General features: G+C 59.4%; 1 protein-coding gene across 5 annotated transcripts; it reads left to right on the plus strand.

The window, feature by feature from the left end:
- The first annotated feature begins 231 nt into the window (after positions 1–231).
- On the plus strand, positions 232–27,171 carry MAST3 (microtubule associated serine/threonine kinase 3). 5 transcript variants are annotated; one of them, XM_037385791.1, is made up of 29 exons: positions 239–330; positions 3,065–3,096; positions 4,357–4,437; positions 12,403–12,491; positions 12,733–12,805; positions 12,971–12,991; positions 14,031–14,109; positions 14,651–14,808; positions 16,537–16,612; positions 16,997–17,206; positions 17,288–17,389; positions 17,988–18,120; positions 18,633–18,700; positions 19,071–19,156; positions 19,284–19,492; positions 19,821–19,959; positions 20,190–20,322; positions 20,433–20,598; positions 20,863–20,964; positions 21,248–21,370; positions 21,703–21,812; positions 21,961–22,106; positions 22,629–22,861; positions 22,992–23,192; positions 23,276–23,502; positions 23,625–23,747; positions 23,899–24,035; positions 24,236–24,417; positions 24,520–27,171. In XM_037385791.1, exons 1-29 carry the CDS (start codon positions 292–294, stop codon positions 25,560–25,562), a joined length of 4,521 nt encoding a protein of 1,506 aa, XP_037241688.1. In that variant the 5' UTR covers positions 239–291; the 3' UTR covers positions 25,563–27,171. The 5 variants fall into 5 exon arrangements, with proteins under 5 accessions (XP_037241690.1, XP_037241688.1, XP_037241689.1 ...); XM_037385793.1 differs by lacking the exon at positions 4,357–4,437 and having other exon boundaries at positions 232–330; XM_037385792.1 differs by lacking the exons at positions 239–330; positions 3,065–3,096 and adding an exon at positions 3,786–3,864.
- The last annotated feature ends 373 nt before the right edge of the window (positions 27,172–27,544 follow it).

Raw genomic sequence — 27,544 nt, forward strand, 5'->3', positions numbered from 1 at the left:
CCGTGCCAGTCCCATACTGTGCCATACTGTGCCGTGCCAGCCCTATGCCGTGCCAGTCCCATGCTATGCTGTGCCAGCCCTGTGCCGTTCCATTCCAGCCCAGTGCCGTGCCAGCCCCGTGCCGTGCCATACCGTGCCGTGCCAGCCGCGGGCTCGGTGCCGATGCGCGGCCGGTGACGCGGCAGGGCCGCTGGGCGGCGCACCGGGCGCACCGGGCGGCGGCGGCGGCGGGGCGGACCGGGCGCACCGGGCGGAGCGGGCGCAGCGGGAGGCGGCGGCGGGCGCGGCGGAATGGACGAGCCCAGCATCCTGCGGCGCCGGGGCCTCCAGGTGAGGAGCACCGGGGAGCGGGGGGGCGGCTCCCGGGCACCGGGCACGGCGAGTGGGGCACCGGCGGTGGCTCGGAGCCCGGCGGGGGAGGGGGGAGCCGGGGAGAGCCCAGCCCCAGTGAGCCTGGGGTGCTCTGGGTGCGGGTCTGTGAGGGGTGGGTGCTCTAAGTGAGAGATGGGTGCTCTGGGGACATGTGAGGGGGTGCCGCGTGTGCAAGAGGTGGGTGCTGCGGGTGAGAGGTGGGTGCTCTGGGTGTGTGCAAGAAGTGGGCGCTGTGAGTGGGCGGTGGGTGCTCTGGGGGGGTGTGTGCAAGAGGTGGGTACTGCAGATGAGAGGTGGGTGCTGCAGGTGAGGGGTGGGTGCTGCCCGTGCGAGAGATGGGGGCTATGTGTGGGCAGCGTGGGATGGTCAGGACAGGAGCCGGGCACCCAGCTCCGGGAGCAGGGCAGGGTATGAGCCCCAGCCATGCTGCGACGTGCTGGGGGGCCACCCGCCTGTGTGGGTGCTGGGTGCTCTCATGAGAATGTCGTGGTCTCTCCAGCCCAGCACACGATGCCGGCCATGCCAAACCTCTGTGCCAGCATTGATTTGCCCCTCCAAACAGCCGCCCCCTCCATCACCCTGTGTTCCTGCTCCTGGCAGGCCAAGGGGTATCCATCCTCCCTGCCCACCCTGCACCCACTTCCCACAGGAACACCGACACCCACTGCCATGTGTGGAGGGGTGACAACCACAGCCCGCCCTGGCTCACAGAGATGAGTGCTGAGCCTGATTTTTCCGGGTGACTTCATGTCTCCCTCCGTCCCCATCCGCAGCGGGGAGCTGCAGTAACCGGGGCGCCCAGCCTGAGCTGTCGGGGCGGTTGGAGGATGGCACAGTGCTGCCTTCATCCGAGCTGGCAGCTCCGCAGGGCAGCCACATTCCGCCGCACGCTCAGCCCGGGAAAGGGCCCTGCATGTGAGCTGCCTCCCCACGGATGCAGACGGACAGAGCCACGGCCTCGGGCTTCAGGGCTCTTGGTTGCGGGCATTGCTCCTGGTGGTCCCAGGGGAGGGCAGGGGTCCTGGCTGTGTGCCTGCATCCCCATGGCAGGAGGGGTGGGAAGGGGCTTCCACCAGTGAGCTAATCCCAAAGCGCTGAGCAGCAATGCCATCCCTGATGCCGTCCCCACAGGGATCAGCTGATGGTTAATCCTGGCTCCCACCAGGACCTGCTGGTAGGAGACGCAGGGTGCTGGGTGGGTGCATCAGGCACCCTGTGGGTGCTGGCCCTGTGGCACTGCCCCACATGGGTCCCCAGAGCCCTCGAGGGATGCTCTGGCTGTCCCCAGGGATGGCAGCATGGCAGCCCCCAGCAGCAATGGGTGTTGGTGCCACAGGACCTCTCTGTGCCCTTGCACCCATGGGTGGGGAGACTGTGCCATGGGGCAGGGGTGATATGGGGACAAGAGTGTCTGTTCTCTGTCCCATCTGCACATGGCTGGGCAGTAAAACCCTCATGAACTGCCTCTTCCTCTGCTCTGGGGATGGCGGCCGGTGGCACAGCCCCAGGTGTGAGTGGGGACCTAGGCTGGGTGATGGGCAGGGCTGAGTGAGGGTGCTGGGGGGCTCCTGCTTTACACAGGGACCGTGCACCCCCTTCCTCAACCCAGGCCTGGGGTCACCCAGTGCTGTTGGGTGCACTGGGACACCCACATCCACCCCGAGTACCCACCCCCAGCACCCATGCCACGCCGGGGGCAGACACAAACCCGTGGGCCCTGGGGATGCCGAGTCCCTGTGCGCCCAGGCATGATGTCACCTGTTGCCACGGTGATGATGCTGCATCACTGCGTTGCAGCGTGCCCCAACCCCGGGATTTCCACAGGGGCTGCGTGGTGTGGGCAGCAGGACAGGGCGAGGTTACCCCAGGAGATGTGGGGTGCATGGGTGCTGCTGCGTGCCCTGAGATGGGTGGCAGCAGCCCCTGCCCGTCGGGAGCTCCCTGCCCAGGTCAGGAATGTGTGTAAGCTCCTTAGGGGTACGGAGCCGGTGGGTACCAGTGGTGGGTGCAGGATCAGAGCGATGATGGTGCATTAGCCAGCACATGCCCCCGCCACGTATGCCAGCATCCTGTGGTGTGCCACGGTTCATGCCATGCCCCTCGCAGTGTGCCAGTGGGATCTGTGCCACTCTTTGTGGCATGCCCGGTGGCACATGGGTGGGTGCTGAGTCTACGCCGGAGCTGGCCGGTACCCACCGCGCCAAGAGGATGGCGTGGGCTGAGGTACCTGCCTGCAGAGCTGCCCTTTGCCCTGTTGCATCACCTGCAAGCAAACAGCTCTTGCAAGAAATATTCCCAATGGCTGGAAAAATAGTGTGGGGGCTGCCAGCGGCTCCCCACACCTGGGATCAGGGAGACAGGGCACAGCCACCACCCCAGGGCCATGCTCCAGCCAGGTGGCTGGGTGCTGCTCCCGCTCCACCACCCTCCTGCCCTCGCTCTCGGGTCCGGCCACGGGGCCACCAGCCCTGGGGACTTCGTTCGCTGACCCTGGGCGGGTGGTTTGTAGAGCTGGGGGACCCTGGGCACGGTGAGTGCGGACCGATCCTGCGGTGTCAGGGGCCAGCTGCAGGCAGTGGGGGTACTGTTTGGTGCATGGCTGTGGGCTGGCAGGAGGTGGGGTCCCACGCATGGGGACCCCCTGATGGCTGGGGCCACTCTCTGACCCTGCTTCTCACTTTTCTTGTTGCAGAAGGAGCTGAGCCTGCCGCGCCGAGGAAGAGCGTAAGTCCCCGTGTGGGGCCACCCATGGCGTGGGGTGGGGTGTCACCAGGAGGGATGTGCTCAGGGATGTGGCACCGGCACCACGGGGGGGCAGCAGGGACAGGTGGCAGATGGCGCTGGGGCTTGGCATCACTCTGTTCTCTGACACTGGAGGGACCTGATTGTACATGTGCTGGGGTGTGCTGGGGTGTACTGGGGTGTGCTGTGCTCTGCTGCAGGTGTATTGGGGTGTGCTGGGGTGTGTTGGGGTGTTCTAAGTGGTATTGGGGTGTACTGGGAGGGCACTGGAAGGTGGGGCTATGTTGAGGCTGTACTGGGGCTGTGTTTGGGATGCACTGGGGGGGCACTGGGGCCATCGTGTTCAGGATGCACTGGAATAGCACTGGGGCTGTACTGGAGCTGTGCTGGAGCTGTGCTGGGGCTGTGGTGTCTGGGCACCAGCAGTGCCCCAGCACATCCTGGGAACCGCACGGATCGGGGCTGCCTCTGGGTCGGGTGCACCGGCGGCCCGGGGGCTGCGATGCCGAGCCGTGCCGAGCCAAGCAGTGCTCAGCCGTGCCGTGCCGCAGGGGCGGGCCCGGGCCCGTGGGCCGAGCAGGGGGAGCCCCGGCGGGGCCGCCGTTGCCGCCCGCCCGCAGGAGCCGCCCAGCGCGGGGGGAGCCGGGGCGGCGGCGGCGCGGGGAGCGGGAGCGGAGCGGGAGCGGAGCGGGGCGGCGGCGGGATGAAGTCGCGGCGGGACAGGCTGAAGATCCCCTCGCTGACCTTGGAGTGAGTCGGAACTGGGGCGGGCCGCGCCGGTACCAGCCCCAGGGGCGGGCTGCGGGGCCCCGGGGCAGCCTCGTCCCGGATCATCCCTGTTCCGGAGCATCCCTGTCCTGGTCCATCCCCATCCCGGAGCATCCCCGTCCTGGAGTATCCCCAGCCCTTCCTCCTGCATCCCCAGCCCCGGGACTCTCCCGGTGACACCCACCCCTCCGCCACCTCCGGCAGCACCAGACCACCCAATGTCTTCCCCGCCACAGCCTTAGACCCCCCAGTGCCCCCTCTGTCCCCTGTGCTCCACTCCAGCCCTGCCCCACTGCCCTCTCCCCCTGCCCTGCCTGGCCCCCGAGCCCTGATCCCCTGGCTCCAGCCCTTGCCCCCTCTGCCCTTGGTCCCTGGCCCCCTCCGCCCCCCCCCCCCCAGCTCTTCTGGGGAGCTGTGCCACCGGGGCACCCACCGGCAGCCACTGACACCGTGCCGGCCCGTCTTGCCTTGCAGCTTGTCTCCGAGCAGCCAGAGCCCGACGCTGCTGAGCCCCTGCAGCCCCTGCAGCCCCTTACTAACCCTGCACCCCTGGAGGTAAGACTCCCCCCGCAGACCCTCCCCGGGCATCACAGCTGCCAGCTCTGGGGAAGGCAGGAAGGAGAGGTGGAGATGGGGACAGCAAGGTGGGTCCCCCCCCCAGGCATGCTCTGGAGGGCCCCAAAAGCAACACTGTCTTCTGCCAGGGCATGTGGGACAACAGGGCTGGGGTCTGTCCCCAGCCCCACACATCCCAAAAGTGACCTGGCTGTGCCAGTGGGCTCTGTCTCTGCCACCGTCTGGTGCATTTTGGGAACCCTCTACAGGGATGCTGTCACAGTAGCTCAAGCTCAGGCTCCAAGCATCCTTGTTTTGAGGGAGGATTGTCTTGGAATCAGACCAGGGCAGGGCACCGTGATGGGAGTGGGGTGAGAGTGGGGATGGTGCCTTCATCCCAGCTGGGAAACCTCCCTATCCACCTTTGCTGCTCCACCGAGGGGGAAGGGGAGTGGGGAACTGCTCTAGGGGATGGGTGCCCCCCACTCAAAGCCCAAGCCCCTTGCGGTGCCCTGCTGGGTGCTGCTGTCGCAGAAGACATGTGGCCAGACCTCGTGGCAGGTGTTGGCTGCGCTTTGCCCTGGGGACAAGGTGCAGCGGGTGTGCTGGCACCCAGCAGTCACACCCCGGCCCTGCGCCCCATGGCATCTGAGGGACAGAGCTATGGCCTGCCTAGCACCCATGGGTGACGCTGGATGCCTCCATCCATCTGCTGGGGAGAGCAGCTGGCACCAGGCAAGAGGGAACCGTCTGGGAGCTCTGCTGCTGCTCAGCAACAGGCAGAGCCATTTGTTGCGGGCAGGCAGGAGCCAGGCTGCTGCCTGTGCTCTGCCTGCACACCAGAGTCCCTGCCTGCCGCGCGCCTGTCGCTAGTCCCGGATGGCCACCCCTTGCCCACAATGGCTGTGGCATGTGAAAAAACAAGCGTGGCCACGCAGTTGCTCAGCTGAGGTGTCAGGAAGAGCATTTTGGGGGATGCTCGTGGTGGGGATGACATGGGAACAAGGACAGGGATGAGGACAGGTAGTCTGGCAGCACCCATGGGTGCCTCCACGGCTGCCGGGCAGGAGTCGAGGAGAAGCGTGGTGCTGCTGGGGTTGGTGCTGCCCTTTTGCCGTGCTGGGACCCTGCCTAACCCCACCAGCATCGGGACTTGTGGCCGTGGCACTGGCTGGTGGCCACCTGGTGGGCATGGCGATGCCATCCCACTGGGCTTGGGAAGCTCCAGCAGCCCTGGTGTGCTGCCGCACAGGGTTTTGTCACTGGCACTAAGGAGGATGGATGTCACTGGGTCTCTGCTTGGGATCTCCCTGATTAAACGGGAAAGCTGGCATGGGAGGGAGGTGGCAGGGTGCTGCCGGGGCGCTGCTGGGTGGGCGCCCTCCGAGCGTGGCATGCCATGGGCGGCAGGGTGCTGCTATGGGGGACTGCTCCCCGCAAGGGAGCCCCAGGCCTTGGGGCCACTCCCACTGACTTGCGGGGGAGGGATTTGTGCCCCACAAATGCATGTGGCAGATGCTACATCTCCATGGCAACCCTGACCCCATTTTGGGGTGCTGCCCCATCTCTACGGCAACCCTGAGCCCCTTTTGGGGTGCTTCCCTCTCTCTATAGTAACCCTGACTGTATTTTGGGGTGCTGCCCCCTCTCTATATCCTGACCATATTCTGGGGTGCTGCCCCATCTCTGTGGCAACCCTGAGCCCCTTTTGGGCTGCTGCCTGTCTCTGTGTTAACCCTCAGCCCCGGTTTTGGGGTGCTGCCCTCTGCCTCTGCCAGCCCCAACCCCCCTTTAGGGCGCGGCCCCGTCCCTACGATAACCTCGACCTCATCTCAGGGCGCTGCCCCCTCTCTGTGGGCACCCCCCTATTGATCCCCCCTCGCCTTTTGGGGGTGCTACCCCCCCCCCGTCTCCATGGAAAACCCGAGCCCGTTTCGGGGCGCTGCCCGTCTCCATGGCAACGCCGGCGCCGCCGGGCGGGAAGGGGCGGGAGGCGGCGGCGGGAGCCCGGCCCGGCCCCGCTCCCGGCCCCCGGCCCCGGCCCCGGCCCCGCTCGCCTCCTTCCGCCGTGCCGGTGGCTGCGGCCGGGCCCCGGCGGGGCCGAGCCGCCGCGATGTCGGACCCGAGCTGCTGGGGAGCCGCCCCGCCCGGTTACCGGGGCCAGCGGGCCGCCGGCGCCCTCCTCCAGCGCTCCAAGAGGTACCGGCCGGCGGGGCGCTGCGCCGGGCCGGCGGCGGGGGGGGGGCGCCATGCACCGGGGTGCGTGCTTTGGGTGGGGGCCACGCACCGGGGGCTGCACCGCGGTGCTTGGGCTGGGAGGGGTCTTTGCACCGGGGGGGCACCCTGGGGTGCTTGGGCTGGGAGGGGTCTTTGCACCGGGGGGGCACCCTGGGGTGCGTGGTTCGGGGGGGCTATGCGCCCGTGTGCATGGCTGGGCAGGGGAGGTTGCACCTGGGGGGCACCCTGGGGTACTTGGGTTGGGGGGGTGTCTTTGCACCGGCGGGGCGCACTGGAGGGTGTGTGGGTTGGGGGGGCTGTGCGCTGGTGCGCATAGCTGGGGGGAAGTGGTGTGTGGGTTGGGGGGGCTGTGCACCAGTGTGCGTGGGGGGGGGGGAAGTTGCCCCCGGGCGACTCGAGTGCATGGGTCTGGGGGCACTGTGCACTGGTGTGCGTGGGTTGGGGGGGGGGGGCTTTGCACCGGGGGAGTGCTTGGGTTAGGGTGGGAACATCATGCATGGAGGGTTGTGCACTGAAGTGCATGGTTTGGGGGTGTCTTTGCACTGGGGTGCACACCACGGTGCATGGGTTTGGGGGGGTCTGTGCACTGGGGGTTGCACAACGAGCTGTGTGGTTTTGGGGGGGGGGGCTGTGCACCATAGGTACATCTTTTTGTGGGGTGCTGTGCACTGAGGGTGCATCCTCAGAGCTGGGGTTGCCAGAGGTGGGGCTGCATTGGTTGGGAGCCCACTGCCATGGGGGGTGCAGCTTTTAGGGTCCCGGAGCATTAGGGGATGCACGTTTTGGGGTGCTGTGTGCCATTCCTGGGAGTGTGTGTGGGTTGGGGCTCTTTGCAGCAGGGTGCATGTTGAGGGGGGGGGTGTCTTGCATGCACAAGAAGGGGGGAACACCCCTGTGAGCCCCTGCGCCAAGGTGGGCACCATGCTGATGGGACATGTCCCATGTGGTGCGTGTCCTGAGCCAGGGTGAAGGTCGCCAGGGGGCTTGGGGTGGGTGGGATGGGGCCAGTCCCTTGCAGCCAGCCATGGGCTGGGGGGCAAAGTGGGGAGGCAAAGGGCTCACACACTCTTCAGCAGCACGGCTGGGGCAGCGTGGGGATCTGCTGCGTAAATGGGGTGCTGGGTGGGCTACCCCAGGTCTCCAGCTGCAACGTCAGGCTTTACCCAGGCAGGTAGGTGGGACGTGTCCCTGAGGAGGGGGACAGGCAGCACTGGCAGCCCTGAGAGGGGTGTGCTGAGCACCTGCTGAGCCCCCCGGATGCGGGTGGCAGAGGCTGGCACATCCATCCAGCAGTTTTGGGGTGCCACAGCCAGCTGAGGCATAAACCCCTTCCATGACTTTATATAATAAAGGTGTTTAAGACAGTGCGGAGGCAGTGGGGAGATATTCCCATTGTGAATGTCTTTGAATATTCCTGTGGGCTGGTACAAAGCGACACACGGTTGCTTAGCAAACGAATCCATCCAGCACCGAGCCCATCCCGGGAAGGTGCCTGCTTCACCTGGTCTGCGGGAATTGCTCCTGCCGGCGCACGAGGACGGGCCCGGGGGACTTTTAATAAATAAGAGAAGGCGCTGGATGGGGTTTGCCAGCCTGGGGTGGCTGAGCCGGGGGAGCCCTGGGGGAGATGTGTAATTGGAAAGATGATCTAGGCAGTCATCTGTCTCCAGCTGAGCATGATGAGGCCATAATTCTCATGAAGGGCAGAGGATTTGCTCTTCTTTCATCAGTATTCCTAGAATCCACAGCGAGAAACAGTCTGGCCTATTTTGCAGTGGGCAGAAAGCATATGATGTTTTTTAGTGGGATTAAGAGGTTTGAGGAATCCTAATTTCCCGTGGCGGGAGGCTGAGATGGCCGGCGCAGGGCAGGAGGGCTGGTGGTTTGATGGCTGATGGGGCTTTTCTTCTCCGTGGATGCTGCCTGTGGCTGCCCACACCTTGCACACCGCAGAAAAACGTGCCGGCAGATGTGACAGGTACCATTTCCTACCCACTGATGGGAAACTGCAGCATGGGGACGTGCAGGGATGCATCCCATGGTGCGGGGCAGTTCTTTTAGGCTGGTTTCTTGTAGTGCAAAGAAATAAGTCTCTGTGCAGCTTGTTTCCCCACAATTCCCTGCAAGGATTTGGGATTTTGCTCTTGGGAGGTGCCCAGCACATTGCTTGGTGCTGGTTGCGGGGGGTGGTAAATAAGAGCATCCGCAGTGCCAGGCTTTCGGCTGGGGTGGGATGAGGGGCCAGAGCGGCTCCACAGAGCGATGCCGGGTGCCTGGTGGGGTTGAGAAGATGTGGTGGGGTTGTGTGTGGCCTGTGCCAGGCAGCATGTTGCATTTTACCATCCAGACTTCGGTCCCCAGCCTCCCCCATCCCAGCCTCCCCAACCTCCCCCATCCCAGCCTCCATCCCTGGAGGCAGCCAAGTTCAGTGCCATCACAAGCCATGGAGGAGAAATGTCATGGAGAAACTTGGGATGCAGCTGCTTGGTTTAGCAGGTTTCGATGTTAAACACAAACTTATCCCACTGGAAACTGATTGTTCCAGGATGTGGCTATCCATGGCACTTCCTCAAACCTCCAGGCGCCTCAGTACCCTGTGCCCATTTGGGGGATATGGAGGACAAATACCCACAGACATGGGAAGAAGGGAGCTGGGAGCACCACCTCAGGCTCTGAGTCACGCAGCCGGGAGCGGAGCCACTTGCTTGCCCTTTGAGCCTGCACCTGCTCCCTTACCAGCCTGACCCTGCCACCACAGCCACGCTGCTCCCACCACCCTGCACCCCCTTTGCCCCAAACCATTGGCTTTCCACATGGAGCACCGGGCTGACATCTGACGCGCAATGCCCTACTGTGCTGGGAAGTTTTAGGGGTCGGATTCTGTGGGAGAGGAGTGGGATGCTGCTATCCCTCTGTGAATTCACGTCCCAGTGATGGCCCTGTCTGTGGCTGGGAGGTTTAGTGTGACCCTCGGCATTGCACAGTGCTGACTCCCCACCCGGCGCTGCTTGTCCAGATCCTGGCGGAGCCGTTTGAAATGTCGGTGTTGTGCTGCCCAGCTGGATTCTGCCCTTCCCACAGCTCCAAGGAGGCAGCCTGCAGGAAGCTGCCGGATTTTGCTCTGTCTCCTGCCTGTGGACATCCTGGCCGTGCGGTGCAGAGGCTGGGTGCTGGTGGGTGGTGGGAGGTGCCGGTTCCTCCTCACAGGCAGCCTCGGGACGGGTGACACATTATTTTACTCCAGGCTTTGGGGTCACATCGGCTGTCACACACTTTCTGCATCCTTCGAAATAAGTGCTGGATGGCAATGGCAGCGCCAGGGCCGAGGCAGCCTCAGCGTGAGCCACACAAGAGATGCTGCCGGCAATTTAACACTCCATTTTTGATACCAAATGCTCAAATTAGGTGATGGAGGCAGAGAGGGCAGCAGCCCTAGCTCCTGCCTTCAGGGCTCAGCAGCTCATCTCTACCCTGAGGCTTGTTTCTAGCCTGAGGTTTCCATGCTGTGAAGGATGGGAACCAGCTGTAGATGATGCGTCAGGCGAAGGGGGGTTAAAGTGGTGCAAGATGGTTGCGGAGCTGGAGCCGAGGGTGGAGCGCACGGAAACAGGAAACGTCGGCCTCCCTCTGTGTCACCATTACTGGAACTTGCTTCATTAAAGGTTTGTTTTCACTTCCAAAACGAAACTGAGCAAGCACGAGCGAGCCCCTCGTCCCCTGGGATGTCCCCCCTGAGCCCCAGCCAGACACAGATGCACATGCACCCCGTTCCCCACGGCAGGACTGAACGGTGAAGCGATGCCAAACCTCTCTGCAGCCCTCCTGGTCAGCCAAGCCCTGCCTGTGCTGCCTCAGTGGCGGGTGGGTTTGTGTGCAGTGCCTCAGTTTCCCATCCGGCATGCAGAGCCGGCAGCGGCAAGAGGCTGTGGTTTGCTCTTGCTCCAGGCGTGGGTGCTGGGCTGAGTTTGCAGCTGTAGGCGCTGCAATTCGTGTTCAAGCCTGTGTTCAAGCCTGAAAAGCAAACGGAGGGGCCAGGCAGGGACAGGAAGGGGTGAGTGGCTGGGGGGGGGAGGTTTTTGCTTTCCCCCCACCCCCACCCCAGCATCGTGGCTCAGCTCCAGCGCTGAGCAGGAGGCTCCGAGACCTCCGAAGCCACTGCAGCTCTGGGTGAGCTCAGAGGGTGCATGTCCCAGGGGGGCACCCAGGGACCCCTCACCCTGGATACAGGGAGGGTGCAGCTGGCAGACGGGGGGGTTGGGGGGTTGGAAGCAGCCTCCCCGGTTGCCAGCTTGGTCAGGACCTTCAGTCTCTAGCAGAAGAGTTAGGGCTTCTGGTTTTAGGGTGGGAGCAGGAGAAGCCCCACAGTGGGGCAGATGCCAGGTGCTGGGGTGCTGGGCATTGTGTGTGGAGCCCTGACCACACATTGCCAGCATTGGCTGTGCATCAGTGCCATGGACATCCTTCTGGAGGAACGGAGTGTTGCAAAACACCATCCTCTTCACCCCAGATATGTATCTGCAGCTGGTTTCTGGTTTTGGGATCTGGGGAGAATCCCTTTGCGCTGGTGTATCTGATTTTGCGGGTGTATCTGGCCACTGCATGATGTGAAACCATGCCCTTTAATTAGTGGCATCCATGTGGGTTCCTGTTCCCAACTTGGCAGAGAAATTCAGCAACACTTTTGCAGATTTTGCAGCTGGGGAAGCACAGCTAGAGGAAGGGGAAGGTTGTTCTCACACTTGAACTTCTGCTCTGTGCTGTGGATAGCTGCAGTTTGCTCTTGGCGAGTGAAAGAGAACGTAAATGTGCCCGTTGTATTTCAAATGGGCTTGAAATGGGCTGCGTGCAGTGGGAGGGGGCTGCAGGTGAGCTTTTTGAGGCTGTGCAATGCTTGCAAGACAGCCTTGGTCTCAGGGTGTGGAGAAGGGCTGCAAGGAAAGGAGAAATGAAATTCCTGCAAGAAGGATTGAAATCTTGTGAGTTGGGAGGGTGGGAATGGAGACGGTGTTACAGAGACCTGGCAGCAGGGGATGTGGCCTTTTGGTTGTTTCAGAGGAGCTCTGCGGGATGCTGGGATGGGGTACTAGGGTGGGAGTTTTGGGGTGTTCAGGGTGTTGAGATGCCATTGCTATCAGTATGGCCTTGCTGCTGCTTTTCAGCCGGTGCCAGTGCATGTGGATTCCTCCTGCCGAACCAAGCTGCATCTCTGCTGGAGCATCACAAGTGCCCAGCAACACCGCAAAGTCTCAGGGGGTTGGGGACCAGCTGTCCTCTCTGCTGTGACATGGGAACCCCCACGCATAGGGAGGTTTATAGGGACTGGGGCGGGGGGGTATGTGTGTCACATTTTCTACGTGATGGAGCAGGTCTGGTTGCAGCCGCTTGGCATTTCCATCCCTTCCTCCTTTTACATCCCTTTTGCTATTCCTGCCCTTGGCCTGTTGCCCAAGGGGCTGCCTCCCTCTGCCCTCCCCAGCGAGCCAAAACCAGAAGTGGGACCTCAACGAGACAGTTCATCGTTAAAAATAACCCCGTCGGCCCGTCTCCGGCAGCACTGAACCAGGGACAGATCTTCCCTGTGGCCAGAGATCCATAATCGATGGGGTGAAAGCAGCCACGTCCCCTGGCACAGGGCATCACGTACAAGCGGACCTACATGCTCAGGCCCATCCAGCCCTGCCCGTCCTTTACTTCCCCAGATTAATTCCCTCTCTTTTTCTTCCCTAGCTGCCGAAGCAGCAATAGGAAGAGCTTAGTGGTGGGCACCCCCTCTCCGACCCTCTCGCGGCCACTCTCCCCACTCTCCGTGCCGACAGGTAAGGGATGTCCAAGGGGGTGGGTTGGGCATCTCCCAAAATTACCCAAATATTTTGGAGGGGTGGTGGGGAACCCTTCTGCTTCTGCAGAACCTTGTCAGCAGCAGTGGGCTGGCTTCCACCTGCGGGTGCCTTTTCCAGGAGGAAATAACTTGGGAAGTGATTTATCTTCTCTTCCCTCTGGAGCAGCTGCTTGTGGCACCCTGGGCATTGGTGACTTTTTCCCGCTTTCTCCCCACAGCCGGGAGCAGCCCCTTGGACAGCCCACGCAACTTCTCCGCCAGCACCTCCATCAACTTCCCCTTTGCTCGCAGGTGAGCTCCCAGCCCCCCTCCCAGACCATTAATATTCACTAATATAATTCACCAGCTGGGACAGTGCTGTTAATCTCAAGTTATTTGCTTTGATTTTTTTTTTTTTTTGGCTTTTTTTCTTCCTGGTGTTTGCTCTGCCGTGGCCGGTGCCTCCCACCACCCCAGCCATGCTCCTCGGACTGACAGGCGAGTACCAGGGCCGGGCTGGGGCTGCTTCGCATCAGCATCCCCCTCTGCATGCATGTCTGGGCAGGAAATTTTGCTCTGGGACTGGTCTCCCTGCAGCTCCGAGAGCAGAAATATCCTTGTTCCCATCACATCATCCCCAGCCACAAGCTCAGCCCCACTCTGAGCGCTCCCAGCGTTTGCTCAGCAGATGTCCTTGGACGGGTGCTTGGCCAGGTCCCCACGGAGGCAGACCTTGCTGTATCCTCTCCCCAGCCCATCTTGCTCCAAACCCAGATGCCAAAATCCTTTTTAACTAATTAATTAATGACACACATGGGGGCAGATGGCTGATTTTAACCCATTGATCATCACATGGAAAAAAGCTGGAGGCTTACAGATGATTTTCACACTTGAAAGCCAGACTGTGGGGCTAGGGGTTTGCGAGCCGGCTGGCAGCGAGGACAGGCGGTGGTGCCAGATCCAGCACCCTGCCAGCTCCTGCCGTCCTCGGCCCTGCCTGGGAAGCAGCGGTGGGAGGTGAAGGGCCTGTCTTGACCTGGAGGTTGCCCTGTCCATTAGAAACGTCTCCAAGAGGAAGCATTCGCCTACGTATGAGCACTTGCCTTCCTGTTTATAACCGGGCTCTGCTCTGTGGCGCCTGCTGTCTTGAGATGGGTCTTTAGGAATCCTCATTTATCAAAGAACAAAGTCCCAGAAAGCTGAATTTTGCTCTAATTAAAAATCAGCTTCTCCTGGGGTTTTCTTTCTTCCGTCTGAAACAGATTTGCTGCCTCAGCGAGCCCCAGTGCTGTCCCTTTGTGGGGACCCTGCTTGCTGTCACTGTCCCCAGGCATGCTGGGGTTGCAGAACAGTCCCCCTCACCTGTAAACCCCTCTTATTACACCCAACTTAAGTCCATTCCAAAAAGAGGTTTGTGGGCTTTATTATTCAAGTCAAACCTGTGTCCTTGTCCCCATCCTTATCACTCTGATGTTATTTATTTGCATTTAGATGTTGGGTTTTTTCCTGTCTCTGATCGGCATGTTTGCACTCGCAGGGCTGATGGCAGAAGGTGGTCACTGGCTTCGCTCCCCTCCTCTGGCTATGGGACCAACACCCCCAGCTCCACTGTCTCGGTAACGTTTGCTTTCTCATGGCAGCAGGCAAGAAGAACCCAAACTCCTTGATTTTGGTGACGTGTCCCCCAAGCCCTGTGGCATCAGTTCCTAGGCGGCCCCTCTGTTCCCGGAGGAGCTTCAGCTGTGTTGTGCTTTCCAAATGGCCTTTTAAGAAAGCCATAGAGCTCGGCTGACAGCTTACAGCATCCCTGGGCGTTGCAGCACCCATGCATATCACGGGTTGAGCATCCCGTGGATCAGGGAACGGCCAGGCTGCAGCTGCCTGGGATGCTGCAGGTGCAAGGGATGGGGCTTAGTGGAGTCAGATGGAGTAGGAGAGCACGAGGGTTTGGGATGGGAGCAGGCAGTGCAAACCACCTCAGGCTGGCCTTGCTGCCCATATTTCATGTTACCAAGTACAGAGCCTGCTGCCCGTCAGCATTTCCAGCCTCCTCAGAGACTCTGAGGAATATTTTCCTTGTGGGCTTGCTGGTTTCCACCCCGCTGCTGGGAAGCCTGGATCTGTCTCCTGATCCCCTGCATCTCTCTTTCTTTCCAGTCATCTTCATCCTCCCAGGAGCGCCTGCACCAGCTGCCGTACCAGCCCACCCCTGACGAGCTGCATTTCCTTTCTAAGCATTTCCGCAGTACGGAGAGTGTCACGGATGAGGAGGGGCGGCACTCGCCCTGCCTGCGCCCACGATCCCGGAGCCTCAGGTACGGCACCCACTGTGGGGAGCACCCATGGTGCTAGCGGGACGATGCACCGGCTGCTGGCGCATCCAGTGCATCCTCTGCCCTCTCATGAGTTGTTCCTGGGATGTCCTGCACCTGCTGAGCCCATCCTCAGGTGCTGACCCCTGTACGGATTTTCCCTTTGCAGGGGGGTGGAGGAGCTATGGCTTGAGGTTGTAGATGCCTCATCCCTGGAAATATTCAAGGTCAGGTTGGGCAGGGCTCTGAGCAACCCGATTAAGCTGAAGAGGTCCCTGATTACTGCAGGAGGGTTGGACTCGATGACCTATGAAGGTCCCTTCCAACCCAAACTGTGCCATGGGTCTTTGACTCTGTCATCCTAAGCTCTGTGATTTTGGGCATTAGGGTCTGGTCCTCAGCGTCTTCTCGACTGTTGGGATGTGGCATTGATCTCCTGGCAGCAGACCACACCTGAGAGTGAGGTTTCCTGGGGCTGAAGCTGGAGAAAGTGGGATTTGTTCCAAAATACTTGGTTTGCAGCTTCTTGCTCAATTGTCTCAAAGGTTTTGGTGGAGAGAAGGGGACCACCGAGCAGAAGCCCAAGCAGTGGCCGTCCTTGCAGGGCACGGCTGGGAGGCCACTGGCCTGACCTGCCATTAAAAGGTTAAAAATCCCATTTCTGGGCTTGGGTCAAGGAACATCCCCCACCTGTGTTTGCTGGGGATGAGTATCAGCCTGGCCTTTGACTCTGCAAAAAGCAAGGAGCACAGGTGGATGGGCTTTTGTGGGCTGGAGAGAGGAGAATTTGGAGAGAGCATCCTGCCAGTGGCTGTGGCACTGTGCGAACTGACCCCATGGACCTGCCAAGCTCCACGTTGCTGCTCCAAGACCGTGTCCTGCACAAGGTGCTGGTCATGTTTCCACTTGTCCAGCACCAGAAGCTTGTGCTTTTCACAGGGGATGTTTCAGTTAAATCCTCTTTTCCCTCTGAATAAACTCCCAACCTTCTTTATACCAGAGGCAGAGCCCTAGCCCTGCATGTTGCTGAAACTTCATTAAAATCAGATTAATTGTCTGACAGGGTTTTGTAGGTGGTGTTCACCAAAGAGATGTCAGCTCTGTGGTCAGCATGGCATGGCAAAGGCTGGGCTAGGGCTGGCAGCAAGTGGCTTGGGTCTGGTTTTAATCACCACATTTATTATATAGTGGTTAATGAGCTGTTGGCTGCTCCTGCGACTTGCTTCATATAATGGGATCACCAGGCAGGGGCCTGAGAGGGGCGATGCTGGACGAGGACAAGAGAGAAGCCTGGATTGATGAAACTCCCTGCATCCGCCGTGGGGTTTAGTTGGGGTGTTTGTGGGTTTTTTTTGGCTGGTGAGCTGCAACGATGGCAAGAAATGGTTGGATCCAGAGGAAGGAAATTATGAGCTTGCCCTTTGAAGCCAAGTGGCTGGTGTGCCAGCCCCTCTCAGCTCTGGATTTTTGTGGGGTTGAGTTTGGAGACCTGGGTTTACGGGAGGTTAACCTTCCCTGGACAAGGTATTAGGGACCTCCAGATCCATGCACAGTGGGAGGGATGCTGCTGGAAGTGCTGGCCCAAGGCTGATGGCTGTGCTTGGTTGAGCTTTAACTGCTTGGGATTGGGAGTTAGGAGGAGGGAACAAATTGTTCTCCAGGGGTATTTGCTATCTGCATAGATGTAGATGAGTTGGACCTCCTAACGCAGCTGGTTTCCTCCCTCCGCAGCCCTGGACGGACGAGTGGAACGTTTGATAATGAGGTTGTGATGATGAACCATGTCTACAAGGAGAGGTTCCCCAAGGTAACTGCTGGGACTGGAGGGGGCGAGCGTGGTAGTTCCTCCATGGCGTCCTGACAGCATCTTCTCCAGAACAACCTCTTCTCCATGCTGGATTATAGAATGCATGGGTAGATACCAGGGGGTGTTGAGGATGCTGTAGACATGGTAATGGACTGGGGAGGCAGGGACCTGTGGGTCTGCCTCATCACACATGCAGGCAGAGGTCTCTGGAGACTTTGGTGGAGCTTTTCCAGTCTACCGGAAGCTATGTCCCAGGTGGGGCCATGACGTACACGTAGATGTTGGAGCTGCAGGAGGTGGTAGCATGAGATCCTGGCTGGCCAAACCCAACGCATGGCATGGGGATGCATGTTCCTGGGCATCACCATCCATTCTGCCTTGCAGGCCACGGCCCAAATGGAAGAGCGTCTGCAGGACACCATCACAAACTTCTCTCCGAGCAGCACTCTGCCACTGGCAGATGGGGTGCTGGGCTTCATCCACCACCAAATCATTGAGTTGGCCCGCGACTGCCTGGCCAAATCCCAGGGAGCTCTCATCACCTCCCGCTACTTCATGGAGCTGCAGGAGAAACTGGAAAAGATGCTCCGAGATGTGAGTACGGGGCAGTTCCCTGCCCAGTGCCATCTCCTGAGGCCACCAATAGATGCCTGGCTTCTGTCTCCTCTCCGGTAGGCTCAGGAGCGTTCAGAGAGTGAGGAAGTGAAGTTCATCGACCAGCTGGTGAGGAAGCTGCTGATCATCATCTCCCGTCCGGCTCGCCTTCTGGAGTGCCTGGTAAGGCATTGGCAGCTCTTGATGGGTCTTGTCTTTCAGGGCCCATGCCCACAGTCCTCTCTGGCTGGCCACAGACCATGAAAGTCAAGGCATCTTCTCACCACCTTGCCTGGTCTCCTGTGGGAGCTGCTGCTCCTCGCTATCCTGGCCACGCTGTAGCAAGGAGCTAAGACCATTCCTAGCACTGAAGCCTTTTCTCAGAGAGGAGAAGCTGGGCTTTCCTAGCAGAGTAGGGAGATGTGAAACTCTTGGCCAGGTTTCTCCCCCATTTTCAGGGTGGTTTTAGCTGTTGCACTGAATTTATAAAGCACTCGCCTTTGTGCTGTGGTTCCTGCAGCTGGAAGAGGGGTGGTGGTGAAGTGTGCTGCTGGTGTGCTCTCCTTGGTTTCCCCTCCAAGGCCAGCTCATGGTGCTACTTTTTTCCCCCATCAACTCTTTACAGGGGGAACGATGCTAGAAACAGGAGCAGAGTGTTTGACTTTCTCCTGGAAGCATCCAGAGCCCGTCCCGATTACAGGTGTCACCTGCAAGGCTTAGAGGAAAAGTTTAACCCTGCAAAGTCTCACTTCTCAACTTGTGCTTGGTTTTTCCCATCCAGGAATTTGACCCAGAGGAATTTTACCATCTCCTGGAAGCTGCAGAGGGACATGCCAAAGTTGGCCAGGGAATTAAAACCGATATTCCCCGATACATCATCAGCCAACTGGGGCTTGTCAAGGACCCACTGGAGGGTAGGGGAGCATTTGGGGTGGTGGCCCTGAGGTCTGCAGCAGGATGCAGACTCCCAGTTTGGCCACTGGCAAGTGGGAACGAGCACTGGGAGGTGGCTGGGGGACCAGTAGGGCTGAGCTGGTGTCATGAGGAAGGTCACAGCAGGACCAGGAAGGTGTCCAAGTCTCCAGGCCTGTCCCACATCCTCCGTTATTGCTCCCGACACATTCGGCAAAGCAGATTAAGCTCAAGAACGCTTAATCCATAGGAAGCCGTGGCCTGGGGGTGGGGTGGGGAACTGTAATCCCCAAAGAACACAGGAATGACTATGGAAAAAAGAATTATGTAAGTGTTTAAACTCGTTCTGAACCTCTTAACGTCATGACCTGAATTTCTCCATACGATAGCTCGAGCAAAGTGTGTGGCTAAATCCCTGTGGGATCTGCAAGTCTGGAAGCACAGTGGTTGGTGGGGAGTTCTTTTGGTGGGGGTTGAGCATGAGGAAGGTGAAAACCATCCTTGTTTTCTGCAGAAATGGTCCAGCTGGATCACTTCGACAGCGGGAACACCATCACACCAGAGAATGATGATGCCAGTGAGGTGAGCACCATCGCACCTGCATGATCCGGCTGCTGCCTCCAGCTTCATCCTGCCTCACCCCACACCAAGCTCCTCTGCTGTCTCAGGCTGGGAGACATTAATCTGGGTTGTCCCCAAGGGCGACTGCTGTGTTCAGGTGTAATATCTCACAGCCTCTCATCTGGCTGCTTGAGTGGACACAGCTCAGAGTGGGCTCTTGATCTGCAGAGCATCTTGGTCTTCTGGTTTGGAGTTTGTGGCTGAGGGAGGGTTGGCTTCTGCCAGCAAGGAGCACTTGGAGGTGATATGTGATGATGCTTGGTGCGTTTGTGCCTGCACTCAGAGCACTGGCATGCCGGGAAACATTAAAAACCTTCTGTGACTTCTTCAGAGCCAGCCTTCAGCCACCATTCCTCGGAGGAAGCCCTGTGAGGGGGACTTTGAGACCATCAAGCTAATCAGTAACGGGGCTTATGGGTGAGTTGGGAAGTTCCTGGCCCTTGTCTCCACCTGTAAACACCTCCAAAGTCCTCCCTGCCCGAGCCCCACATTGCTGGTGGCTGGAGGACGTGTTCTGAGGTCCAGCTGTCTGGCTGTCTCCTAGGGCCGTGTACCTGGTGAGGCACAGGGAGACACGGCAGCGCTTCGCCTTGAAGAAAATCAACAAGCAGAACCTCATCCTGAGGAACCAGATCCAGCAGGTGTTTGTGGAGAGGGACATCCTCACCTTTGCGGAGAACCCCTTTGTGGTCAGCATGTTCTGCTCCTTCGAGACGAAGCGACATCTCTGCATGGTGATGGAGTATGTGGAAGGTGAGGATGGGATTCAGGGCTGGATGGTGCAGCGAGGAGGGGAGGATGTCAGTGTGACCACTGGGAACACCACCTGGACATCTACCCTGCTTTGCTCCAGGGAGCACAGGGAAGCATGAGGAGATGCTTTTGTGATGCTGAGTCTCACCTTGATGAAGGTGGTGGCTATACTCACTAGGAGAGCGTTTGTGCCCCATGCTGGGGCATCAACACTGCTCCAAGGAGGGATGGGAGTGTCTGGTTGGGAGCCTGCTTGGCAGGAGAGGCAGCATAGCCCTGCCCACGGACCTCCTTGAGCCCCTCATGCTCAGGACCCATGTCCCCACAGGGGGGGATTGTGCCACATTACTGAAGAACATGGGCCCTCTGCCTGTCGACATGGCGAAGATGTACTTTGCCGAGACCGTTCTTGCGCTGGAGTATCTCCACAACTATGGCATCGTCCACCGGGACCTCAAACCTGACAAGTGAGGATGTGGGTCAGGTCTGAGCAAGGATGGGGCTCGGTTTGGATGGGGAAGGGAAGGGACTGATCCAAGCAAGAGGGTAAGGCAGAATGAGGTCATGGGTTTTGGTGCCCAAAGACCTGGCTCTGTGCCATTGCACCAAGACTAGAGGTCCTGGGGTCTGGCTGGTCCTGCTCAGGTCTCCCCAGAAGCAAACGGCATCGTTGTGGGCCACCTATCTTCTCTTGCAGTTTGCTTATCACCTCCATGGGCCACATAAAGCTGACAGACTTCGGTCTGTCAAAGATCGGCTTGATGAACATGACCACCAACCTCTATGAAGGGCATATGGAGAAGGACACTCGGGAGTTCATGGACAAGCAGGTACAAGGTCCTGCCCCGCCTGGTGGATCTGCCATCCCTGGACACCAGGATAGCCTCGGGACTTGTTGCAAAGTTCATTGCAGAGGTGTCAGCCACTTCTTCCCACGTAGGTGTGTGGCACTCCGGAGTACATCGCCCCAGAAGTCATTCTCATACAGGGCTATGGGAAGCCTGTTGACTGGTGGGCCATGGGCATCATCCTCTACGAGTTCCTGGTGGGCTGCGTCCCCTTCTTTGGAGACACCCCCGAGGAGCTCTTTGGGCAGGTCATCAGTGGTGAGTGTCGCTGGCAACTTTGCTTGATTCACTTGTCCTTAGTACGTGGAGAGCTGTGTTCCTTCATCTCATGCTCAGTTGAACAGCGAGGAGGCTCCTCGAGCTTTGATTTCCCAGTTTGGGAGGATGCTTTCATCTGCTGCACTCCTGGGGAACCTTCCTCTTGCCCAGAAGTGACTTCTCCTGCGACCTCGTGTCATCGCAGCCCCCATCATGTCCAAACTCTTCCAGCCACTCCAAACTCTTTTTCCTTTTCCCTTGCAGATGAAATTATGTGGCCGGAAGGGGACGAGGCTCTGCCCATGGATGCCCAGGATCTGATCATGCGGTTGCTGAGACAGTGTCCCCTCGAGCGCTTGGGCACTGGTACGTACAGCAGCCCCCACACAGCACTTGGGGGGGGTGACCAAGCACCCCAAATCAGATCAAGCTTGTGTGGTGCTGAAACCAAAGCATGTCCTGCCGCACTGAGGATGCTCGGAGGAGGTCCCCTGCTCAGGGTTCACCCCAGGAAAGCTGCACAGGGCTCCGGTCCATCCTGGTTTAAGCTGTTTGGTCTGCGTGGAGGAGAGACTGTGCTGTTTGGGATGGGAGCAGGAGCATCCTGGAACCTGCCCCATCCTCTGATGTGGGTTTCTCTACCTGGCAGGGGGGGCACACGAGGTGAAGCACCATTCCTTCTTCCTTCACCTGGACTGGAACGGGCTGCTGCGGCAGAAGGCCGAGTTCATCCCCCAGCTGGAGTCAGAGGATGACACCAGCTACTTTGACAGTGAGGCCAAATCCATCCCCTTTCCCCTGCTTTGCCAATCCGTTATCCCAGCTGCAGTTCAGATGCTCCTCTGGGAGATGAAAATCTCCTGGGTGAAGTTGGTCACTTTACAACCAAAGCCACAAAACAGATGCCATCCCGTTTCCAAACCATTCAGCCTTACCAAAAGCCACACTTTCTCACCCCAAAACTCCCCTGGGATTTGGGAGCAGGTTGTCAGCTGCAGGACAGCTCCCCACGGGTGCAGGTCCCCCCAGGACCACACGGGTGGGCAGGACACGGTGTGTTGTAGGCAGGGTGACAGCCCTGCCTGCTCTGGCTCTTGCTTCCAGCTCGCTCTGAGAGGTACCGCCACTTGGATTCGGAGGATGAAGAAACCAACGACGAGGAATCATCTGTGGAGATCGGACAGTTCTCCTCCTGCTCTCATCGCTTCAGCAAGGTGCTCCAATCCCTCCTCCAGCATCTGAAAGGAGAGGCTTTGGCACTGCGGCTGGCACAGTTGTGCCAAGTGTCAGTGTCTTGGCTGATGCTGGAGCATCTGGATTCCCGAATTTCTGCTCCTTGCTGACAGCTCATCTCCTCTTCAGGTGTACAGCAGCTCCGAATTCCTGGCAGCTAACTCCAACCTCAGCCTCTCATCCTCCGACCGCAGTCACAGTGAGGACAAGGAGGAGCGATGGGACAGGCACTCAGGAGATGAGGACAGGAGCCGGCTGGTGGGCACAGAGCCCCGGTGCGTGGTGAGGTGGGGGATGCGATGCTGATGTGGGCTTGTGCCGGCACTGAGGATTTGTGCCAGTGTGGAGGGTTTGTGTGGGCACCAAGGGTCTGTGCCACCATCGAGGGTTTGTGTGGACATTGAAGGTTTGTGTGGGCATCAAGGGTTTGTGTGGGCATCAAGGGTTTGTGTGGGCATCAAAGGTTTGTGTGGGCATTGAGGGTTTGTGGCAGCACCAAGGGTTTGTGCCACCATTGAGGGTTTGTGTGGGCATCAAGGGTTTGTGGCAGTGCTGAGAGGTTTTGTCGGCACCGAGGGTTTGTACCCTATTGAGGGTTTGTACCAGCATTGAGGGTTTGTGCCAACATCGAGGGTTTGTGCTGGCAGTGAGAGCATGTACCAGCATCAAGGTTTTTTGCCAGTACCAAGGGTTTTTAGAGGCATCAGTGGGATGTGTTCCGGGATGCTGCAGTGGCTTGATGCCATCCTCCTGGCCCATCTTTGATTATCCTGAGCTTTCCTGCTGTCCCGGCATAGGCTCCGCTCCTGGACATCCTGCAGCTCCACACCATACACCTCCTGGCACGAGCGAAGCCGCAGCCCCGCCGCGCTGCCCAGCACCTACAGCCTGGACACCATGCCCAAGTTTGCCTTCTCCTCAGAGGATGAAAGCCCTTGTGTGGTGTCTTCCAAGCCGGAGAGACCCAAATTTGTGCTGGGAGACCCTGACGCAGGCACCGGCAGTGTGGTGAAGCCGTTAGCATTATCTGGTGCGTAGGCTGCAGACACCAGTGCAGGATGCTCTGGGGCTGGCTCTGCCAGTGCAGGATGCTCTGAGGTCTGTATGGCATGAGGTGGCTTCTCCATGTCCCCAAACTTTCCCTCCTCCCCTCTGCACAGCCGATCTTGTCAGCCTGAACCGTATCCGCCTCCGGAGCAACAGCACCGGCACCAAAAACTCGACTCCCCGGGGTCTGGAGCCGGGCGGGAGCCATCGGCTGAGCGGCAGGAAGGACGTGCCGGACAGGCAGAGAGCCTCGCCTGGCAGCCGTGTCCCCAAATCTGCCTCCGTCTCAGCTCTGTCCCTCATCATCACATCAGGTCCGTGCACCGCACGGTTTATCCTGCCGGGTGGTGGTTGCCGCATGGTTTTCCCAGGCTGAGCTGGCTTCTCCCATTTGCAGATGACTTCAGCAGCAGCGCCCTGATGAGCCCCATCTCCCCCCACTCCCTCTCATCCAACCCCTCTTCCCGTGACTCCTCCCCGAGCCGAGATTCATCCCTCACCATCACCAGCCTGCGGCCCCCCATCATCATCCACAGCTCGGGCAAAAAGTACGGCTTCACCCTGCGAGCCATCCGCGTCTACATGGGGGACAGCGACGTCTATACTGTCCACCATATGGTCTGGGTACGTGGCCTGGGCTCCGCGTGGGGAGGCACCAGCAGTGCCAGACACTGTTTCCCGATGGGAAAACCCCGGGAGGAAACTGACATTTGCATCGGATTAAAATCTTGGTCTTTGGATTGCAGAGCGTGGAAGAGGGGAGCCCTGCGCAGGAAGCGGGGCTGAGAGCGGGTGATCTCATCACACATGTGAACGGCGAGTCAGTGCTGGGTTTGGTTCACCGGGATGTCGTGGAGCTGCTGCTGAAGGTGGGTGATGGGAGCTGCTCAGCTCGCCTGGAACCGCTGCGTCAATCCAGCAGCTCCCTGGCATCATGTCCACCAGCAGCTGAGGCAGGAGCCGGTTTGGATCCGGTGCTTGGATCCAGCACGCTGCAGTGATTTGTTTTCTGTCCCCCAGAGCGGAAATAAAGTGGCCCTGCGGACCACCGCGCTGGAGAACACCTCCATTAAAATCGGCCCCGCTCGGAAAAACAGCTCCAAGACGAGGATGGCACGGAGGAGTAAGAAGAGCAGGAAGAGGGATGGCCAGGACAGGTGAGTGGAACTGGAGTGGGATAAAATGGCATTTGTCCTGCTGTGTGCCACACCTGCAGGGATGCTCTGGCTCTGCCATACCAGCATGTCCAGCAGGGTCCAGTCCTGCCAGCCCTGGTTCGACAGACTTTGGGCCACCAGCTTCAAGGAGAAACCAAGGCTTTTCGCTTCCCCACCACTTTTGTGTGTCCCCCTCCCAGGAGGAAATCCCTTTTCAAGAAGATCTCCAAGCAGTCATCAGTCCTGCACACCAGCCGCAGCTTCTCCTCTGGTCTCCATCACTCACTGTCCTCCAGCGAGAGCCTTCCTGAGTCCCCCACGCACAGCCTGTCCCCGGGTCCTGCGACACCCTGCCGCAGCCCCGCGCCTGACCTGCCCCCAGGTACCGCAACCCGTGGCAAGGGGGGATATTTGCTCCTGGCAGGGTGGGGATGCCACGTGTCCTTCCATCCCTTGCGGTGACCTCTTTCTCTTTGTACGGCAGATGCTGTGTCCCCGCAGAGCACCTCTCCCGCCTCCAGTACCCCAACATCACCTGCTGGCCATGTGCGCCCCAGCTCCCTGCACGGGCTGGCACCCAAACTGGGTGGGCAACGCTACAAAGTGGGACGTCGCAAATCCACCAGCAGTATCCCCCCCTCACCCCTCGCCTGTACCCCTTCCTCTGCCCAGCGCCCACCTTCTCCCCAACGCTCCCCATCTCCGCTCCCCGGGTACCCCAAACCCCCCCATTCCTTCCAGGGCAAGACCCTGTCCCCCCCAACCATCGTCCGGCAGAGCTCACGACCCCGCAGCGCTGACTGCCCCCGCTCCCCCCTCCTCAAACGCGTCCAGTCGGCCGAGAAGATCGTCACCATCCTGGCGGAGAAGAAAAGCGGTGGCCGCAAGCTGGGGATGGAGATGCCTGCGGCAGATGGGGAGGCCACTGGGGAGGGCGAAGTGCCGCTATACCCCGGGGAGCATGGTTACCACCCTGCTGCCTCCCGCCTGGGGGAAAGGCACGACCGGGACCAGGAGGTGGTGGTCATGCGGCGCTTGAACCTCTCCGAGCGCCGGGACTCCTTCAAGAAGCAAGAAGCAGTTCAAGAAGTGAGTTTCGATGAGCCGGAGCCAGTGCCGGCAAGCGAAGATGGCAGCAAGAGCGAAGCCGGGCAGGGCACGGCTCTCCAGTGTGGTGGCGTGGGCAGCACAGAGCCAAAGCCCAAGCCCAGCCCCGTGCCGCAGATCGCGGTGCAGGGATCCGAGAGCGACGAGCAGGAGCCGGTGGTGGCCGAGTGGGAATGCCAGGGCTCCTACCCTGTCAGCAGCGCCGAGCAGCCGGCTGGCAGCACCCCTGCCCCACGGTGGGATGGATGCAAGCATCGGGACCGTGGCTCCCAGCAGCACTGGAACTGCGGGGAGGGAACAACTGGAGCAACTGGTCCTTGGCAGCTGCCACGGGTGCTGCCAGCATGGGGCCAGGAGCCGGGGGGTCCTCAGCTCTCTGTACCCCGCGGCAGCACATGGAGTGGGGCTGAGCACACCTGAGCCCCATGCCAGCATCTGGGGATAGTTCTGGCTCCCCACGGAATCCCACCTCCCTGAAAAACCCATTCCACGCGACATATCCATGAGAGACACGTCCCCGGAGCCATTTTGGATGTCGGCGCTGGCCGGGTTGGCTGCGCCCTGGCACTTCACCTCCCCCGAAGGCTTTTTGTACTCCCTGAAAGATGCTCATATTTTTATAGAGACGCAGGAGCTCTTCCGGCGGTGGCATTTCCCTGGCAGGGCCCCAGCCTCTGTGTATAGAAAGGACTTGATGCAAATATTCATTAATTAATTTATTACTTTTTATAAGCTAAATGGGCAGTGCAGGACTGTCGCAGGGTCCCACCTGGCCCCGGGGGGTCCCAGGCTTTTCCATGCATCTATCTCCCAGGCAGATGACACACTGTTTTCCAACCTTGCAAAGACCCACTTGTTTTTTTCCCCTCTTTTTAACTTCAGTTTTAGCTGGAAACACCCCAAATCTCCTAAGAAACCCCTGCTGGGGTGATAATTCTAATATTTTTTTAAAAAAAAGTTAAACCAAAAAGCCCAAACCTACAGCAACATCCCCCGAATGCTGGCGGTCCAAGCTGGGATGCATAGGGGTGATTTTATTTGCATATGAGTCATTTTATAAGCGTGCAGCAGATGTAAAGCTTTTAATATTTTTATTTGGAGCCTTTTGGAGCCACTTGGCTCCATCAGCCCTTCCAGGTGGGAAAAGCAGAGACCTCCCCATGGGGTCAGCAATGGATGCAAGTATTAACAGGATTTTTAGGGTCGGTTTTTGCTCTTTGCATTTCTCCTGGCACCACACCCTGTGGTGGTCGTTGGTCGGTGCAGACAGACATCCATAAAAAGCCAGTTTTTTGGTTGGTTTTTTTTTTTCAAAAAAAAACCCTGACTCAGCAAGCGCCTGTGCTGCTTCTCCATTTGTAATTTGGAAATTTCTCCCCCTCCTTTCCCCCCCTCGCTTTTTATCTAACAAACTACAGCTCGACCCAGCGTTTCCCCTTTATTTCTACTGTTTTCTATGATATAAATATTTCCATTTGATAATGCATGTACCGGCTTTTTCCCCCTGCTGCTCTTTCCCACCCTGGTGCATTGAGCACCGTGCCGGTGATGGGGGGACCGTCCCCGGTTTGCCGACCCCCCCTGCCATCGGGCATCATCGTGCCACCGCCACCGGGTGCGTTTCCTACCCCGAAGCAGCCGGCAGATTTTTTGGCTGCATGTTAGATGATGTTGTGCGTGTGCGGTTTGTGCCAGGCTCCGTATTTTGCTTCTCCCACCATGAAACCGGGGCCACTTAACCCCAAAAAATGAGCAGCTGGAGCTGCTCGACATTTCTTTTGCTTCTTCCTCCACCGTCTGTATTAAGGTCTTGGGAAGGTTCGGGGGGGACACCGGGCAACCCTTGACCACCAGCACAGTGGGAAGCGGGGCTCAGCCGTGCATTGGTGGTGCGAATATGGCGGGAAACGGGTTTTTTTAATGGAAAATGTCTTAAAAGCCAAGGGGACCATGTCTTCCTGCCCAGCGCCCAGCTCTGTTCTTACCTTTGGGAAGTTTTATGTTGCATTAAAATTGTTCCTTGCGATGAGCCACGGCATGGTGTCTGCAGCCGGGGGCGGGTGGGGGGATTTGGCGGTGCCGGCACTGGGGGTTGGCTGGGCAAGGAGCACCCGCTGCACAGGGTGATGGCGGGGGGTCAGTGGGGGCTGGTGGGTGCCAGAGCTGCCTTGGCTTGGGTGGGGAGGGGTGGGGGGACAGGGCCCTGGCGGTGGCACGGCTGGCACCAAGCCTGGCTGCAGCCCTGGGCTAGGATTGTGGGTGGCCAGTGCGGTACCCAGTGCCCGGTGTGGTACCTGGTGTCTGTAGTGCCTGGTGCCCAGTGTGGTACCCAGTGCCCAGTGCAGTACCTGGTGTGCAGTGCCCGGTTCCCAGTGCCCAGTGCGGTACCCGGTGCCCGGTGC

Source organism: Falco rusticolus, chromosome 4 (genome assembly GCF_015220075.1).
Source record: "Falco rusticolus isolate bFalRus1 chromosome 4, bFalRus1.pri, whole genome shotgun sequence".
Classification (NCBI taxonomy): domain Eukaryota; kingdom Metazoa; phylum Chordata; class Aves; order Falconiformes; family Falconidae; genus Falco; species Falco rusticolus.

Excerpts from the sequence above, each read along its gene's own strand:
- MAST3 (XM_037385789.1), top strand. The coding sequence starts at position 6,392 with ATGGCAACGCCGGCGCCGCCGGGCGGGAAGGGGCGGGAGGCGGCGGCG. Across the intron at positions 20,323-20,432 it reads GGGAGTTCATGGACAAGCAG|GTGTGTGGCACTCCGGAGTA; the intron begins GTACAAGGTCCT and ends CTTCCCACGTAG. Across the intron at positions 20,965-21,247 it reads CCTCGAGCGCTTGGGCACTG|GGGGGGCACACGAGGTGAAG; the intron begins GTACGTACAGCA and ends TCTACCTGGCAG.